We start from the raw sequence: 12,886 nt of genomic DNA, 5'->3' as shown, positions 1-12,886 counted from the left end.
TTTTGATAAATGTTGGTTCCCTTCCCTTAGTTTAAGATTCATAATTCTAAATAAAATTTGGTTTCAGCATCTATTTAAATAGGCAATAATAGTATGCACTTAAATATCATATAATCTGTATGACACTCCATGTATGGTGGTGATAAACTTGATTTTGAAGAGATTAAGATTCTCTAAAATGTCAAATACACTTCTCTTTCTGCATATGTCTATCTTGGCCGGTCACTGATAACTAAAGAAATATAGGCTGGATTTCTCTGCTATTTATGAAAGTCTTGACTGCCATTCATATTAATCATTTTTCAAACTAAAGCCTTGTATGATAAAAGCATCAACAGCCAGTAGCATACAATGATCAGTGTCTCCTGCAATAGGAAGTTCTATTCTATGAGAGGCAGAATCTCTCACTCTTTAAATTTAGATCCAGCTCAAACCCAGCGTCTAGGCCTCATAGGTGTGTCACCATGGCTGATTCAACATCTCTCATTCCTCGTACTCCTCGTCTCTGTACTGGGACTCAGATGTGGTCCCTAACTCATAAGTTACTGTGAGTCTTCGATAAAGCGATTAACGAGTACCTGCTGCTAATAAGCACATAATGCTACTGTTATCACACGGTAATATTTCACCTACTTTAATTTCCTAGGCAAAGCCACAAAACATGAACATGAACATTGTGACAAGGTATAGCATTTACTAATAATTCTTAGATCACTGTGCTCAGAGCAAACCACTATTTATGGACGCTTCTGTACACCCAGTTTTGTCTAATAAACGTCCGTTTTTCAATTTTCAAATTTTTACCTCTTCTCACATAGGTCCACACGCACAGCAGAAAAAAATCAGGGGACTTATGAGCTTATGTTTAAAAAAAAAAAAAAAAGCAACTCAAACACCGTTTTCAAAGCAAAGGAATACAATGGGGTTTTCTTCTCATTCGTCACATACACCTTAGATTTCCCTGTCTTAACTTCTTTCCTTGTTCAAGGCCCTCCTTAATGTGGCAGGGGTCAGGGAAGAGCAAAGAAAAGAAGGTGAACAATAGGAATCGATTCAAGCAAAGTTCCTTTTCTCCTGCAGCTTCGTAACAAAAGTGAGTCTCTGGCCCTTGCAAATATTCCTGGATAACAATGACAAATACTGAAAGAATGACTAATGGGAGAGTTATGAAATTATTACTGGAGATAAAATTTAGAGGAAAAGAAGGACTCGAGTTTAGCATCCCTGGGTATCTTTTTAATTCCTCCAAAACCTTTCTAAATTTTAAGGAGGAAGCAAATCTATTGATTTGTTCAAGAAAACGTATAGCCAGCATCTCCATGCTGGTCTGTGGTTTGACGGAGGGGAAGAGGACTAAGCACGGTGTCAGGGGAGGAGCGTCTAACCCTTGAGGTAGCCCTGAGTGCATCTCTTAACCCTTCTGGGTCCTTTCCCCCATTTTAAAATGGAAGGTTAGGAGCTTGGGGGAGGCGCACGTCTGGTTTTGCCACTTAATAAATGATCTTGAACAAGTTTTTCAGACTCTCAAATTTGCAGTTTCCTTATCTGTATATTGGGGATAAGAACAGTCCGTTACTAGGCCATTTTGGTTTTTAATGAAATAATTTGTATAGAAGCTTAGCCGAGGTCTGGCATTGGTAAGGGCTGACTAACAAAGAGATGCTTGTGTTATCTTTGTGCTGCCCACACGTACTCTGGAGCCGCATTCATGATCATTTAAAGTACTTTTTTGGGAAGGCAGGGTGGGGAAAGGGAAAAAGCACTACCCTAGGTAGGACACAGAAAATCAGGTTCTAGTCCTGGATCGTGTATTATTTACGTGACTTGGGTAAGCCACCTTGCTGATCTGGGATCTTGTCCCCATTTATAATGTAGCTTGCATCAATCATCCTTTTTTTTTTTGTTGTTGTTGTTGTTGAAGCATGGCATGATTGTGGTCAGTTTGCTCTTATGACTTAGCGCCTTTCATAATTTGGATGTGGTTAATGTAGGTCTTGAGTCAGACCTGCACTACCTGATGTAACAGCGACTGTGGGAAAATGGGTGACATTCCACAACGATGAGCTTAAGGATGCTGCTTCCAGAAATGCACTGTAGTAAACAGTGAAGAGTCTCTGTATTTGATGACAACATAAATTCTGAGATCTCTAAAACGCCAGGGCAAGGGGAGTGATGATGAGAATAATATAATTTGATCCCCAAGAGTTAAAACAGACAGACCAAAAGCGCTGGCATATTATATGTGATGCCAAGGCATGATGGGGTCTAAATGCTAGACTGTATTTTTTTCGTAAACCATTGTCGGAAAATACCGGTCAACAAATCTGTTCTTTATAGTACAAATAAAAGTGAAGAAAGGTCAACAGGGATCATTCTTTGCTGTGTTAAGTCACTGGGAGAGCTGCCTTATAATAGCTGCGGTGGTAGGGAGCAGAACGGTGGTGAATCTGCAGATACTGCAGAAATTGGAAAGAGCCCGTGGGAGAGAAAAGGATCCAACTGCCTCCCTGAATTTTTCTGATTTTGTTGATTCCAGTCTGTCTTCCTTTGTATCTGCAGGTTTTGCATTCACAGATTCAACCAAACTTAGACAGAAAATATTCCAAAAAATTCCAGAAAGTTCCAAAAAGAAAAACTTAAACTTGTTGGGCGTGGGCAACTATCTCCATAGCATTTGCACTGTATCAGCTAACGCAGTGAGGATTTAAAGAGAGGTCGTGCGTGGGTTGTACGCAAATGCGCCATCTTATGAAAAGGACTTGAGCATTCGTGCATTTTGGTATCTCTCGGGGTCCTGGAACCAGCCCCTCACAAATGTCTGGGGACAAATGTATTCATCCTCCCCGACATCTTCTCTCCTCTCTCCCAGTTTCATGACTTCATCATCGAAGCAGCTTCCTCATCAGTTGACCTGCACTCAGCCTATCCCAGCTCACACCTACCGGCTCTCTGCCAGGAGACAAGGGATTCCAGCCTCTCACTGCGCATTTCGCTGTCCTGCTCTCCTCTTGCCTAAATGGCCCTCAGTAACCTGAGCCCTCCCCTCCGCCTGGCAAATATTTTTGGTACCGTCCAGGTGTGTCTTCCCTTTACTCACTCAATGCAGTGCGGCCTTTGGTGGACCAGAGCCTCAGTGCCCCCCCGCCCCCGCGCCCGCCTTAGATCTGATGTAACAGCTGCTCCTTCTGCATCTACTGTGGGATGGAGTCCAAGGCTGATTCTGAAACTCCTGTCTGAGCCACGCAGGCTGTCGGGGAAGAAGGTGGGATCCGGGAAGCACTGACTTCAGATGAAAACATCTTGAGGTCAAATGCAGGGTCTTCTACCGATTAGAGCCATGGTCAAACCTAAGCCTTGATTCCTTCACACGTTAAAGAGGGAGGATGGGGCCCATTCGATAGGGTCAAATGGGGGCATACACATAAAGCACAGCGCTGGTACATTTATAACGCCAGTCCCCTTGCCCCAGCTCCGCCCCGAAAATCTCACCCTGGTCTGGATCAACCTTGGCTGTTCCTTATCTAACTCCTGTCCATCCTTCGAGACCTACCTCCCCACTCTAGGGCTGGGGCGCTGCCCTGGAGCTTACTCCCAAGCAGCAACGGACTAGTTCACGTCGTGACACTGTCTGACTGCTTCCCGTCTCTTGGACTAGGCAGTGAGCTCGCAGGTACCTTTAGCACCTCCCCACACTGGTGGCCCTAGAATGTTGAGCAGACGCAGACAGGACTGACCTCGGAAGCCACGGCCTCCAGTGATGGGGCCCAGAGGGAAGGCCAGAAAGAGCAGAGAGGCCAGCCCTAAGGCCAATTTGTCTTTGACTCCTGGCATCCAGTAAGTGGAGTGACAGGTTGCTGACTCCCCCTTTGTATCAGGAGGCAGCAGGGATCTCTCCTCGCCACCTACCCAACACTGCAAGGCTGGCAACTTCCCCAAGCACGCAGGTGGAAGTGTGAGAAGGCGGATGGCAGTGGCAGAACTTGGGGAGATAAATGCCTATAAATCAAAATTTGACTCCGTTCATAGCAACTTTTATTGAGAATAAGACCCCATTCACCTTTCAACCCTTGGCAATGGATCAGAATGACTGAATCGCACCTAATCTCTCTTCCCTTATAAATCTAGGGCTGGAAATAAACACACATATAGGATAAACTGTGTATTTATTCCTCTCAAAAGAGAAAACCTAAAATTAGAAAAAACAGGCATGATTTGATTACTGTCCACAAAAGCCAAGGGACTACTGGGAATATGACTTTTCAATCTAAAGCGAAGCCTCTAAATTCCATCGGAAGGCAAAAGAGGATGTGATTTGAGATGGAATAAGTAGGACAGTCCACCAGGCAGTAAAGTTCCACGTAAGGACCCTCGACATTTTCTCTTCAGCTGCACAAACTGGAACTGATGATATGTCTTTAGGTGCTATGTACAAAAGAATTCCACCCAAGTTTCTCAGCATGAGGTGTAAATTATTCATGAAAAATGAAAATGTACTAGATGACAACACTTACATAACTTAGCCTTCCCCTGGAGAATCTGCAAATACACATATTAATTAAACCTCATGGTAGTGGTTCTGCAAAGCAGCTGCTTCTGAGGCAGGAAAATAAAAGGTCTTTTTTCTTATTTTCTGATCTCTTGAAGAGAGAGAATAATCTGCCTCTACGTAGCTTTCCTAGACCCAAGTCCACCTACGGCACAGAGGGCACCCTTCCCATCGCTCCATCCCTCCACTCCTAAAAAAATTTTTGGACCAAACTAGCAAGTCTGGATTCCAAAGCCTTAGACATGTTGCACCACGGAATTTAGACTCAAATGGCCCAAAGCAGCCTGAATTAACAGTGTTAACTGAATGCAGGTGGCACGATGCACAATCTCCCTCTTTCCCCCTCTCTCCCCCCATCACCCCCTCTCCCCCCCCCTTTCGCGCACTCTCTCTCCACGCGCGCACACAAACACACACACACACACACACACAACCTCTCTGTCCACAGACTATTTGATATGACAATTCTGCCTCATTTGAAGCAACCAGATCCATTACTGAAACTGAACCCTCCTTTATGATTACAGACTATCAGCACCAAGTTAGAGGTGGCTTTAGCACTGTTCTAATGCTGAGATAACCTGAGCACTATTTGTTTTGTGGGGGGAGCTGCATCCATGGCATGTGGAACTTCCCGGGCCAAGGATCAAACCTGTGCCTCAGCTTTAACCAGAGCCATGGCAGTGACAACACCAGGTCCTTAACCCACTGAGCTCACAAGGGAACTCCCTGAGCACTATGTACAAGGGCTGGATTCAAGACAGTTGCTGTCCAGGGCTTTTTGGAGCACCGTGTCCTTGGGGCCTAGCTGCTTTCCGTCATCTGTTCTCAGGACCCAGCAAATTGTGAGAAAGGAGTAGTTCACAGTTTGGTCATCGTACAGGGAGGCAGGCCGCTTTCCTGTGTATTTTGGGAGAGGGAGCTGACAGGGGTCGACTCTTCCCACGCTGGGGCTTTGCAGAACCAAGATTTTTCTTGTGAAAAAAAATGCAGGCTCCAAATGGGTCAAGTGGTGAATAGTGGGGAATGTTTAATGCCTCCTACATTTGTCTGAATATAGTCCTAACAGATGGCTTTGAACAATAGATATTTTATAAAACTCCTTGCGATGAGAGATTAAGTAAAACATGACCTCACCTTTCTAGATTTCTTGGTTAGGACAGGCTGATTTACTGTAACTTTCTACACAGATATCCAAGAATCTGTATACAAATAGCTTTGAAGTTGTGCTCACATTTATAAGTGAGAAATAAGTAAAATCCAATGCTTTAAAAAATTTTCTCATCTCTCTTTAGTAATTTGCAGAAGACCAGATAAAGCATAATATATGTATCTGGTTACATGTAATTATTTGGTTTCTCTGGTAAGATATTGTTAAAATTATAGAGTAAACATATCAGGCGGGTCTGGAAAATGGAATTTCCTGACTTTTCAAGTATTCCAGTAAATGGAGGGCTAGGAATGTATGATTTATTATTAACTAATTTTCAATAAGCTCTTCCTAAGGCCAACTTCTCTGTTGAATGGATTCAGTCTGTGGGGGAGGATTCCGACGACGTGACAAGACAGTGAACGAGGCCACAACTGTAAACATGAACCCGCACTTGGGGGGGTGCGGTTAGTGTGGACAGAGTGCCAGAAATACAATTTGATTTCACCAGCTTTAAAGGTACTGCTTGGGGTGCTCCCTTAAAATACGCCCAATACTCAGTATGCAGTAATTTTTCTTCCTAGCATGGACTCATGACCCAGGGCGAATGAGAGGAGTAATTGCCCTCCACGTCCGCCTCGCTCCAACTGAGGCACCGTGGGCAATACGTATTCACTCCAAATCTGAAGGGTCTCTTTCTAGCCAGCAAAGGCCTGAGGGGTCTTGGAGCTCCCGTGGCCCCGAAGCCTCATTCAGGCAGGGAGAGGAAGCCACAGGCTAGGGGTTAAAGCCCACAGGCGGTGTTTGATCAGGGAGTCAGCCCACTGCTGTCCTTGATGAGACTGAGTTCTGGGCCTACAGAGGCAACTTCCTGTGGTTAACTGTCCCCGTCAGCCCGAATCTCATTTTCGGCCACATGGCATTTATCTGGACAGGGTCTGCCACGGTATGAAATAGATTTTACGTTTCTCTTTGGCTCAAAGTGATTCTCCCTTTGTAATAGGCCAAGGCAAGACAAACTAGGCCACTTGCCAGCTGCCACTGTCCCAGTTTAGGCTCTTGTTAAAACCTCTCAAAGGTCTCTGCAGACTCTCCTGCCTCGATTTCATCCGCTCGTTCTCCCTAGAGCTCTGTTCTGTCACGTTCCTGCTTGAAAACCTTCAAGGGCCAAAGAAAGGCCGGACCCTTGATCTTGGCATTTAAGGTCCTGCCCAATTGGAATCCAACCTATGTTGCTGTCGCTCCGGAAAACTGGTGCTCTGAGCAATTGGATGATTCGCTTTTCTCTGCTAAGCTTTACACTTCCGACCCTTGTGTATCTGTGCTGTCGTTCCATCCATCCAATGATGAGGCTTTAAGGAACATGCAGATAAAGTCCTTGTGGAATCGGAGGCTAGGAAAAGAAATTCTAGCTGCGGGGGCTCAGGGAAAGACTCCGCATATAAATTGTATTTTAATTGGGCCTTCAAGGATGTTATTAGGTAAACTGAATAATCTCTGTATATAAATGAGGAAATGAAGATTTAAAACATATTTACTTGGAAATTATTCTCTCCCTTTTTGAAACAGAATATAGCTTTTTTGTTAGTTTTTTGTTTGTTTGTTTTTAAAGGCCGCACCCACTGCATATGGAAGTTCCCAGGGTAGGGGGCTGAATCAGAGCTGCAGCTGCTGGCCTACACCACAGCCACAGCAACACTAGATCCGAGCCACATCTGCGACCTACACCACAGCTCACAGCAAGGCCGATCCTTTACCCACTGAGTGGGGCCAGGGATCAACCCAAGTCCTCACGGATACTAGTCAGGTTTGTTACCACTGAGCCATAAGGGGAACTCCTAGAATGTAGTTTTGAAATAAAAATAATAAAGCGATGACAGGATAAATACCACAATAATTCAAGTTAGAGGGATTTCAATTTGCACTCTCGTTTCATTAAATAAAACCTCTTATAATATGACTAATACTAGGTAATCCATACACTAAGCGGTTGACCGCACCTCTTTTAATGGACACTCTCAACTGGCTTCAGAATAGGCATCTGTAAACTTAGACATCCCGGCCTTCCGGGATGGGCTGAAACTGACTGGCTTCTCTGGTACCCTCATCTTCATTTCTGATTCCCCTTGTCTCCAAGCTACTTGTGAGGTCACTGGCAGAGCCTGGGAGTAACGTCTAAGGCCATGCTTCACACAAAAGAAGCCCAAGAACCTGCTTCACTAGGACTAAGGGCTAATCCTTTTTTACTTCTCACCTTAGTTCTCATCTAACTTGTATAGAAATTATTCATAATTTTCAGTCTACTCACTGATGGTAACATTACACAGAAGAGTAACCAGTGGTTATACACTAATTAATACACGATACCTCAGCTCTGTACATGGTTCCTAAACATGACCTGGCTCTTAGATAACCTGCTTGCATCTCTGCTCAGATTCAGTTCATCTTCCCAGCTTAGGACTCACCTTAGTTTGAGCTGCATTAGCAGGGCTCCATTTTCCCTGAAAGCAATAGAGCTTGCTGCTATTGGGTTTCACTTTAAAAATAGTTTTATTTGTGGAAGAAGTGACTTTCACTTATTTATAATCATAGAGCGAGGCAGTGTAGCATGATGGTTTAGTGCAAGGCCTCTGAAATCAAACTGCCTGGGTTCATATTCCAGCACCACCGTTCATTAGATGTTTATTAAAGGTTAGCTAAGGGAGCTAACCTTTGTCTCGGTTTTACCATCTATAAATTGGGGATGACAATAATCATAATACTGTTTTAAGGGTTAAGTGAACGTATCTTCTACATATATAGGCCTTCTCACATGATATAAAATATATATGGTATATAATATGTAATATATGAGAGAGAAACCATTTAGAATAGTATCTTGCACATATAAGTAGTTTTTAAATAATAATAATATTATTATTAGGTATAATTTGTGTATTAAGGCCCAAAGACCTCACCTGAAATCAGAAATAGCTGTTAGTAAATTAGTTTATATTGTATTTTTGCTTATCTCTACCTCTAGAGCTAAATAACCAAAAATTATCTTCTATTTCCCCAAAGTATTTGGATTTTTGTCGTCATTTAATCTCAAGCTGCAAGTCTAAGTTCAGTTAAAACTTTCATTGCTGATGCCTTGATTAAGCCCTGAGGGTAGACCTTACAGATCTGTTGCCTGTTCATCCTGACTTACCATGGGGGTAACACGAAACAGAACACTGGACTGGAGGAGCTGTCATGGGAGTTTCGGTCCGTCTTCTTCCTTCTATGAATGACTTATCTAATTGCAGATACCTATGAGATTTGAACTATCTGCACTGACGGTCTAAACTGATCAAATGAACTGGAAAACTGGCAGAAGCCTTCCGCACTGTGTGGTAAAGACAGATGGCTCAGGGATGGCAAGGAGGGAGGGTGCGAGCCTTCCCAGAACTCTGAAATCACCAGCACCGCTTCCTATCCTGTTCATTACCTTGAGCAGAGGCTTTGGGCCCAGGATGGCAGCTGAGGAACCACAGGTTTGTTGAGCCTTAGAACTGGAAGGGAGGCTGGAGGCCATCTAGTTCTAGGCTTCCTTCCACAACGGGGGAAACAGACCCATCTGGTTTAAACGACATGTAATTCACACGGATATGACCCCGTGTGAGTTTAAAAGGTAAACTGGCAACAGGATGGAAAGCTGTCATTTTGCAGTCATCAGAAATCTCTGAATTCGGAATTCCTGGGCACTAAAAGAATTTCCAAGTTCTTTGCAGCTGCTTTGCTCTTTGAAACTTGTTGAAAAGACATTAAGAATATCCTATCTGAAAATGTATGTTTACCACTGTTTCTTTTTCTGCTCTTTTTCTGTGTAAGCAGACCCCCATCAAGAGCTGCTAAAGGATTTCTCTTCCTTATCATTGAAACCCTGTCCAGCAATGACTACAGCCGGAAAACTGCAAGATGCCGAATCTAGGGTCCCTGAAGCTACTCTCAGGTACTCCTGTAATTCCCCTTCTTTGTATTTAACTGAAGTTAACTTGTTAGTTCCTTTACCAATCACACTCAGCTGTAAAGAGATATATTTTAGGGAGTTCCCTTCATGGCTCAGCAGTTAATGAACCTGACTAGGACCCATGAGGATGCAGGTTTGATCCCTGGCCTCGTTCAGTGGGTTAAGGATCCGGTGTTGCTATGAGCTGTGGTGTAGGTTGCAGACACGGCTTGGATCCCACGTTGCTGTGGCTGTGGTGTAAGCCGGTGGCTACAGCTCCTGTTCAACCCCTAGCCTGGGAACTTCCATATGCCGCAAGTGCGGCCTTAAAAAGCCAAAAAAGAGAGAGAGAGAGAGAGATTTTAGCTTCTGAATCGTCTATGCTTCCTGCCTCTGACCCCCTACACACAAACATAAACCTACATTCATGTATGCAATCTCTGTTTTTTTCTGAGATGGAGCCAAAAAAATCACCAGGCTGGAAAAACACTTACGACACATGGTCGAGAACTTATCATTAAAAAGGAATTTATCTGAAAGCTATAAATCTTGACTTCCCTTCCATTAACAGGAAAGAGTATTCTGTATTAGAAGTGGTTACCTTGCCATTAAAGTATGAAGGCTTAATTCCACTGTAACAAATGTTACATTCCACCTCAAACTTACTTTCTTACCAAGGGACTTCTTAACAGAAAATCTGTTTTAAAAAAATCACAAAAGGAAGGCAGGACTTAGACACAAAGAAGCATTTCCAGTTTCCTGGACTAGGAATGACCCAGTGAAAAGAGCCAAATAATGGAAGGATGAACACTGCTTCTCCCTTCTCCCATCCCATCATTAAAAAAAAATCCCCTCCCAGCTGAGAAACACATTTGCTGTTCTTTGTTATGTCTGCTTGGACGCTGGGTCAGCCTTCCTAAGAGGGAAGCTGGCACAGTGAGGGGGCCGGTGAAGCACTGAGCAACAGGTCATGTAGCCTCTGACTGCCTCTCCGCACCCCCCCACCCCCCACCTCGTTCTTTTCCGCTTTACCACAATTCTGCAGGCACAGGAGGAGCTCGTGGGATTTTACGCATTTACACCCCTTCCTCCAAGTGCACTCACCCCTATCTTTTCAGTGATGAAACCTGTAGCTCTGGAATCACTTCTTCACTAGAGCAGGGAAAGATGCATGAATCAGCCCTTCCCACCTGCACAATGCAGTCTGGCATCTGCCCTTTCTGTCTTTCCTCCTTCCTTCCTTTCTCTCTCTCTCTCTCTCCCCCCACCCCCATTCTTTCTCTTTTTGTGGCTCTTTAGGGCTGCACCCTCAGCATATGGAAGTCCCCAGGCTAGGGGTTGAATTGCAGCTGCAGCTGCCAGCCTGCACCACAGCCACACCGCATCTGCAACCTACACCGCAGCTCACAGCAATGCCAGATACTTAACCCACTGAAAACTATAAAGTATGTGTTTATATTTCCTGAGCGAGGCCAGGGATCGAACCGGCGTCCTCATAGATGCTAGTCAGGTTCGTTACCACTGAGCCACAACGGGAACTCGCTGGAATCTGCCATTTATGCCCAGACATGATTCTTCCGAGTGTCTCCAAAAGACCTTCCTTCTCTCCAGCCTCCTGCTGTGTATATCTTGTCATCTGGTATTAGTACAGTTGATTTGACTAAAAAACAAACTATGCTAACTAACACCAAAAGCAAAACTGCTCTTCTGTGAAGGGAGGGCATGCGCAATAAGGTGATTTCTGGGTGAGCTGAGGGTTTATGCTCCGAGTCCTCTCCTGTGACAGGAGCACATGTTTGCAAGCCGGTTGGCTGGGGTTAGGGTTACAGTCAGCCTGTGACAACAGAGTGGGACACCACCAACCGGCCCTCGTGGAGACATGGGCCATCCACGGTCTTACTGGCACATGCATTCATCCAAAGGACTCAAACGCCCCTCATCAGTTATATCCAGCCTTTGTGAACTCGGTGGCCTGGCAGTCCTCTTGCAGTAACGGTCTGGCTCTTAGGCCAGTTTCTGAACAGATTATACAGTGGGATCCGAGCGAGTCTGGGAGCACGTGGGACCCGCAAAGGGAAAATGTTGACAAGAACCGCTCGGCCCTCAAATTTGCCACCAAGGAAAAAGGAGAGACTTTCCTAAGCGGAGAATTTTCTTTTCCTCCACAACAGACACGAGGGTCTGCGTGAACTGATTCAAAATAGAGCCAGTTTTGAAGCACCCCCGGGCGTGTTTTTATGGCTTTTCTGTGGCAAGTCACAAACCACTGGATACATACTGCTGTACTAAAAGGAATTTAAGCCTGTCAGGTTAATTACACAATATTAGGTACGAAAACAAACAGTGCAACACAAAACATAGCTACATCATTATTTGCAGTAAATGTTAACTCTAAATAAGTGCAACCTGTCCATAAATGCTGGCTATAAACTCATCAAAAAAATAAAATTTGATGGATAAACATGAAAAAAAAATTCTCACCGAGAATTTTTTTTTTAAATATCAGCACTCATTTAGAGTTCGGGATTTGTGAAAGAAAGCTTTAAAAGGAGCAAACCTGATTGGCTGTGGCTGTTGCTGCGAAGGGGACACTTGTTGCAGGAGTTGTTGCTGCAGAGACAGTGGCTGACGTAGCGCTGTGCATCATGGGTACTTTCAGGAGGGGAACCATGGGAGCAATGAACAGGAGGGTGTAGCATTATGGTAATAGAAGTGGTATTTTGGCATGGTGAATATCAGCAGCAAGCCATCATGGGTTAAACCAGCAGATGGCATGCAATCACAATGCAAAGCAAGGAAGCATGGGAGAGAAATAAAAAAGGGAAAATAGCTTATTACAAGTACAATTAAAGGAAGTTTTAAAACATAATCAGTGATTCCCAGAAAGGCCAAAGCAGATTACTTTGGTTGATGTATTTATTTATAAACATTTTCCTTCTACCAACAGATCCATTCCCAATTCAGAGTCTATGGTGCCCATGAGAAAGGGTGCTTCTAAAAAGGTGACATGTGATGTCCCAACAAAGTAAGAATATGTAATATTCACTTTTGGTCATCATCCTAAAACATCAGAGGCTCAACATGTAGGCTTACTTTGGGTTAGAATTTTCTTGGAAGTAAGGGCAGTTAAATTGAATGGGGGGGGGTCAATTTGGGGCTGCCTGTTCCAACTGGAATTACTGGGGACTGTGGTTTTAAAAAGAGTGGAGCAAAAACCACG

At 44.1% G+C, this 12,886-nt stretch overlaps 1 protein-coding gene and 1 long non-coding RNA gene across 35 annotated transcripts in view; one reads left to right on the top strand and one right to left on the bottom strand.

Moving 5' to 3' along the window:
- Nucleotides 1-12,886, bottom strand: part of MBNL2 (muscleblind like splicing regulator 2) — a 159,849-nt gene that overhangs the window by 15,185 nt on the left and 131,778 nt on the right. For 18 of the 28 annotated variants that reach the window (XM_084982154.1, XM_084982157.1, XM_021065807.2 and 15 more), the window contains one exon: nucleotides 12,224-12,318. The exons of 9 other annotated variants lie outside the window; for them this stretch is intronic. In XM_084982154.1, the coding sequence (XP_084838280.1) occupies nucleotides 12,224-12,318 (95 nt within the window). Of the gene's footprint in view, nucleotides 1-12,193; nucleotides 12,319-12,886 lie in introns of those variants that run through there. One more of the 28 variants, XM_084982153.1, reaches the window with a different exon arrangement.
- LOC110255848 (uncharacterized) overlaps nucleotides 1-12,886 on the top strand; it is a 131,323-nt gene that overhangs the window by 51,624 nt on the left and 66,813 nt on the right. For 6 of the 7 annotated variants that reach the window (XR_014819778.1, XR_014819777.1, XR_014819780.1 and 3 more), the window contains exon 3: nucleotides 9,552-9,669. This is a non-coding gene — a long non-coding RNA (uncharacterized LOC110255848). Of the gene's footprint in view, nucleotides 1-9,551; nucleotides 9,670-11,837; nucleotides 12,141-12,886 lie in introns of those variants that run through there. The other variant, XR_014819779.1, reaches the window with a different exon arrangement.

Source organism: Sus scrofa, chromosome 11 (assembly GCF_054392235.1).
Source record: "Sus scrofa isolate SSC_HxYL_T2T_F1_AM1 chromosome 11, Sscrofa_HxYL_maternal_Yorkshire_Landrace_v2.0, whole genome shotgun sequence".
NCBI classification, from domain to species: Eukaryota; Metazoa; Chordata; class Mammalia; order Artiodactyla; family Suidae; genus Sus; species Sus scrofa.
The sequence above is the reverse complement of the archived record's forward strand: the minus strand, read 5'-3'. Positions and strand labels throughout refer to the sequence as shown.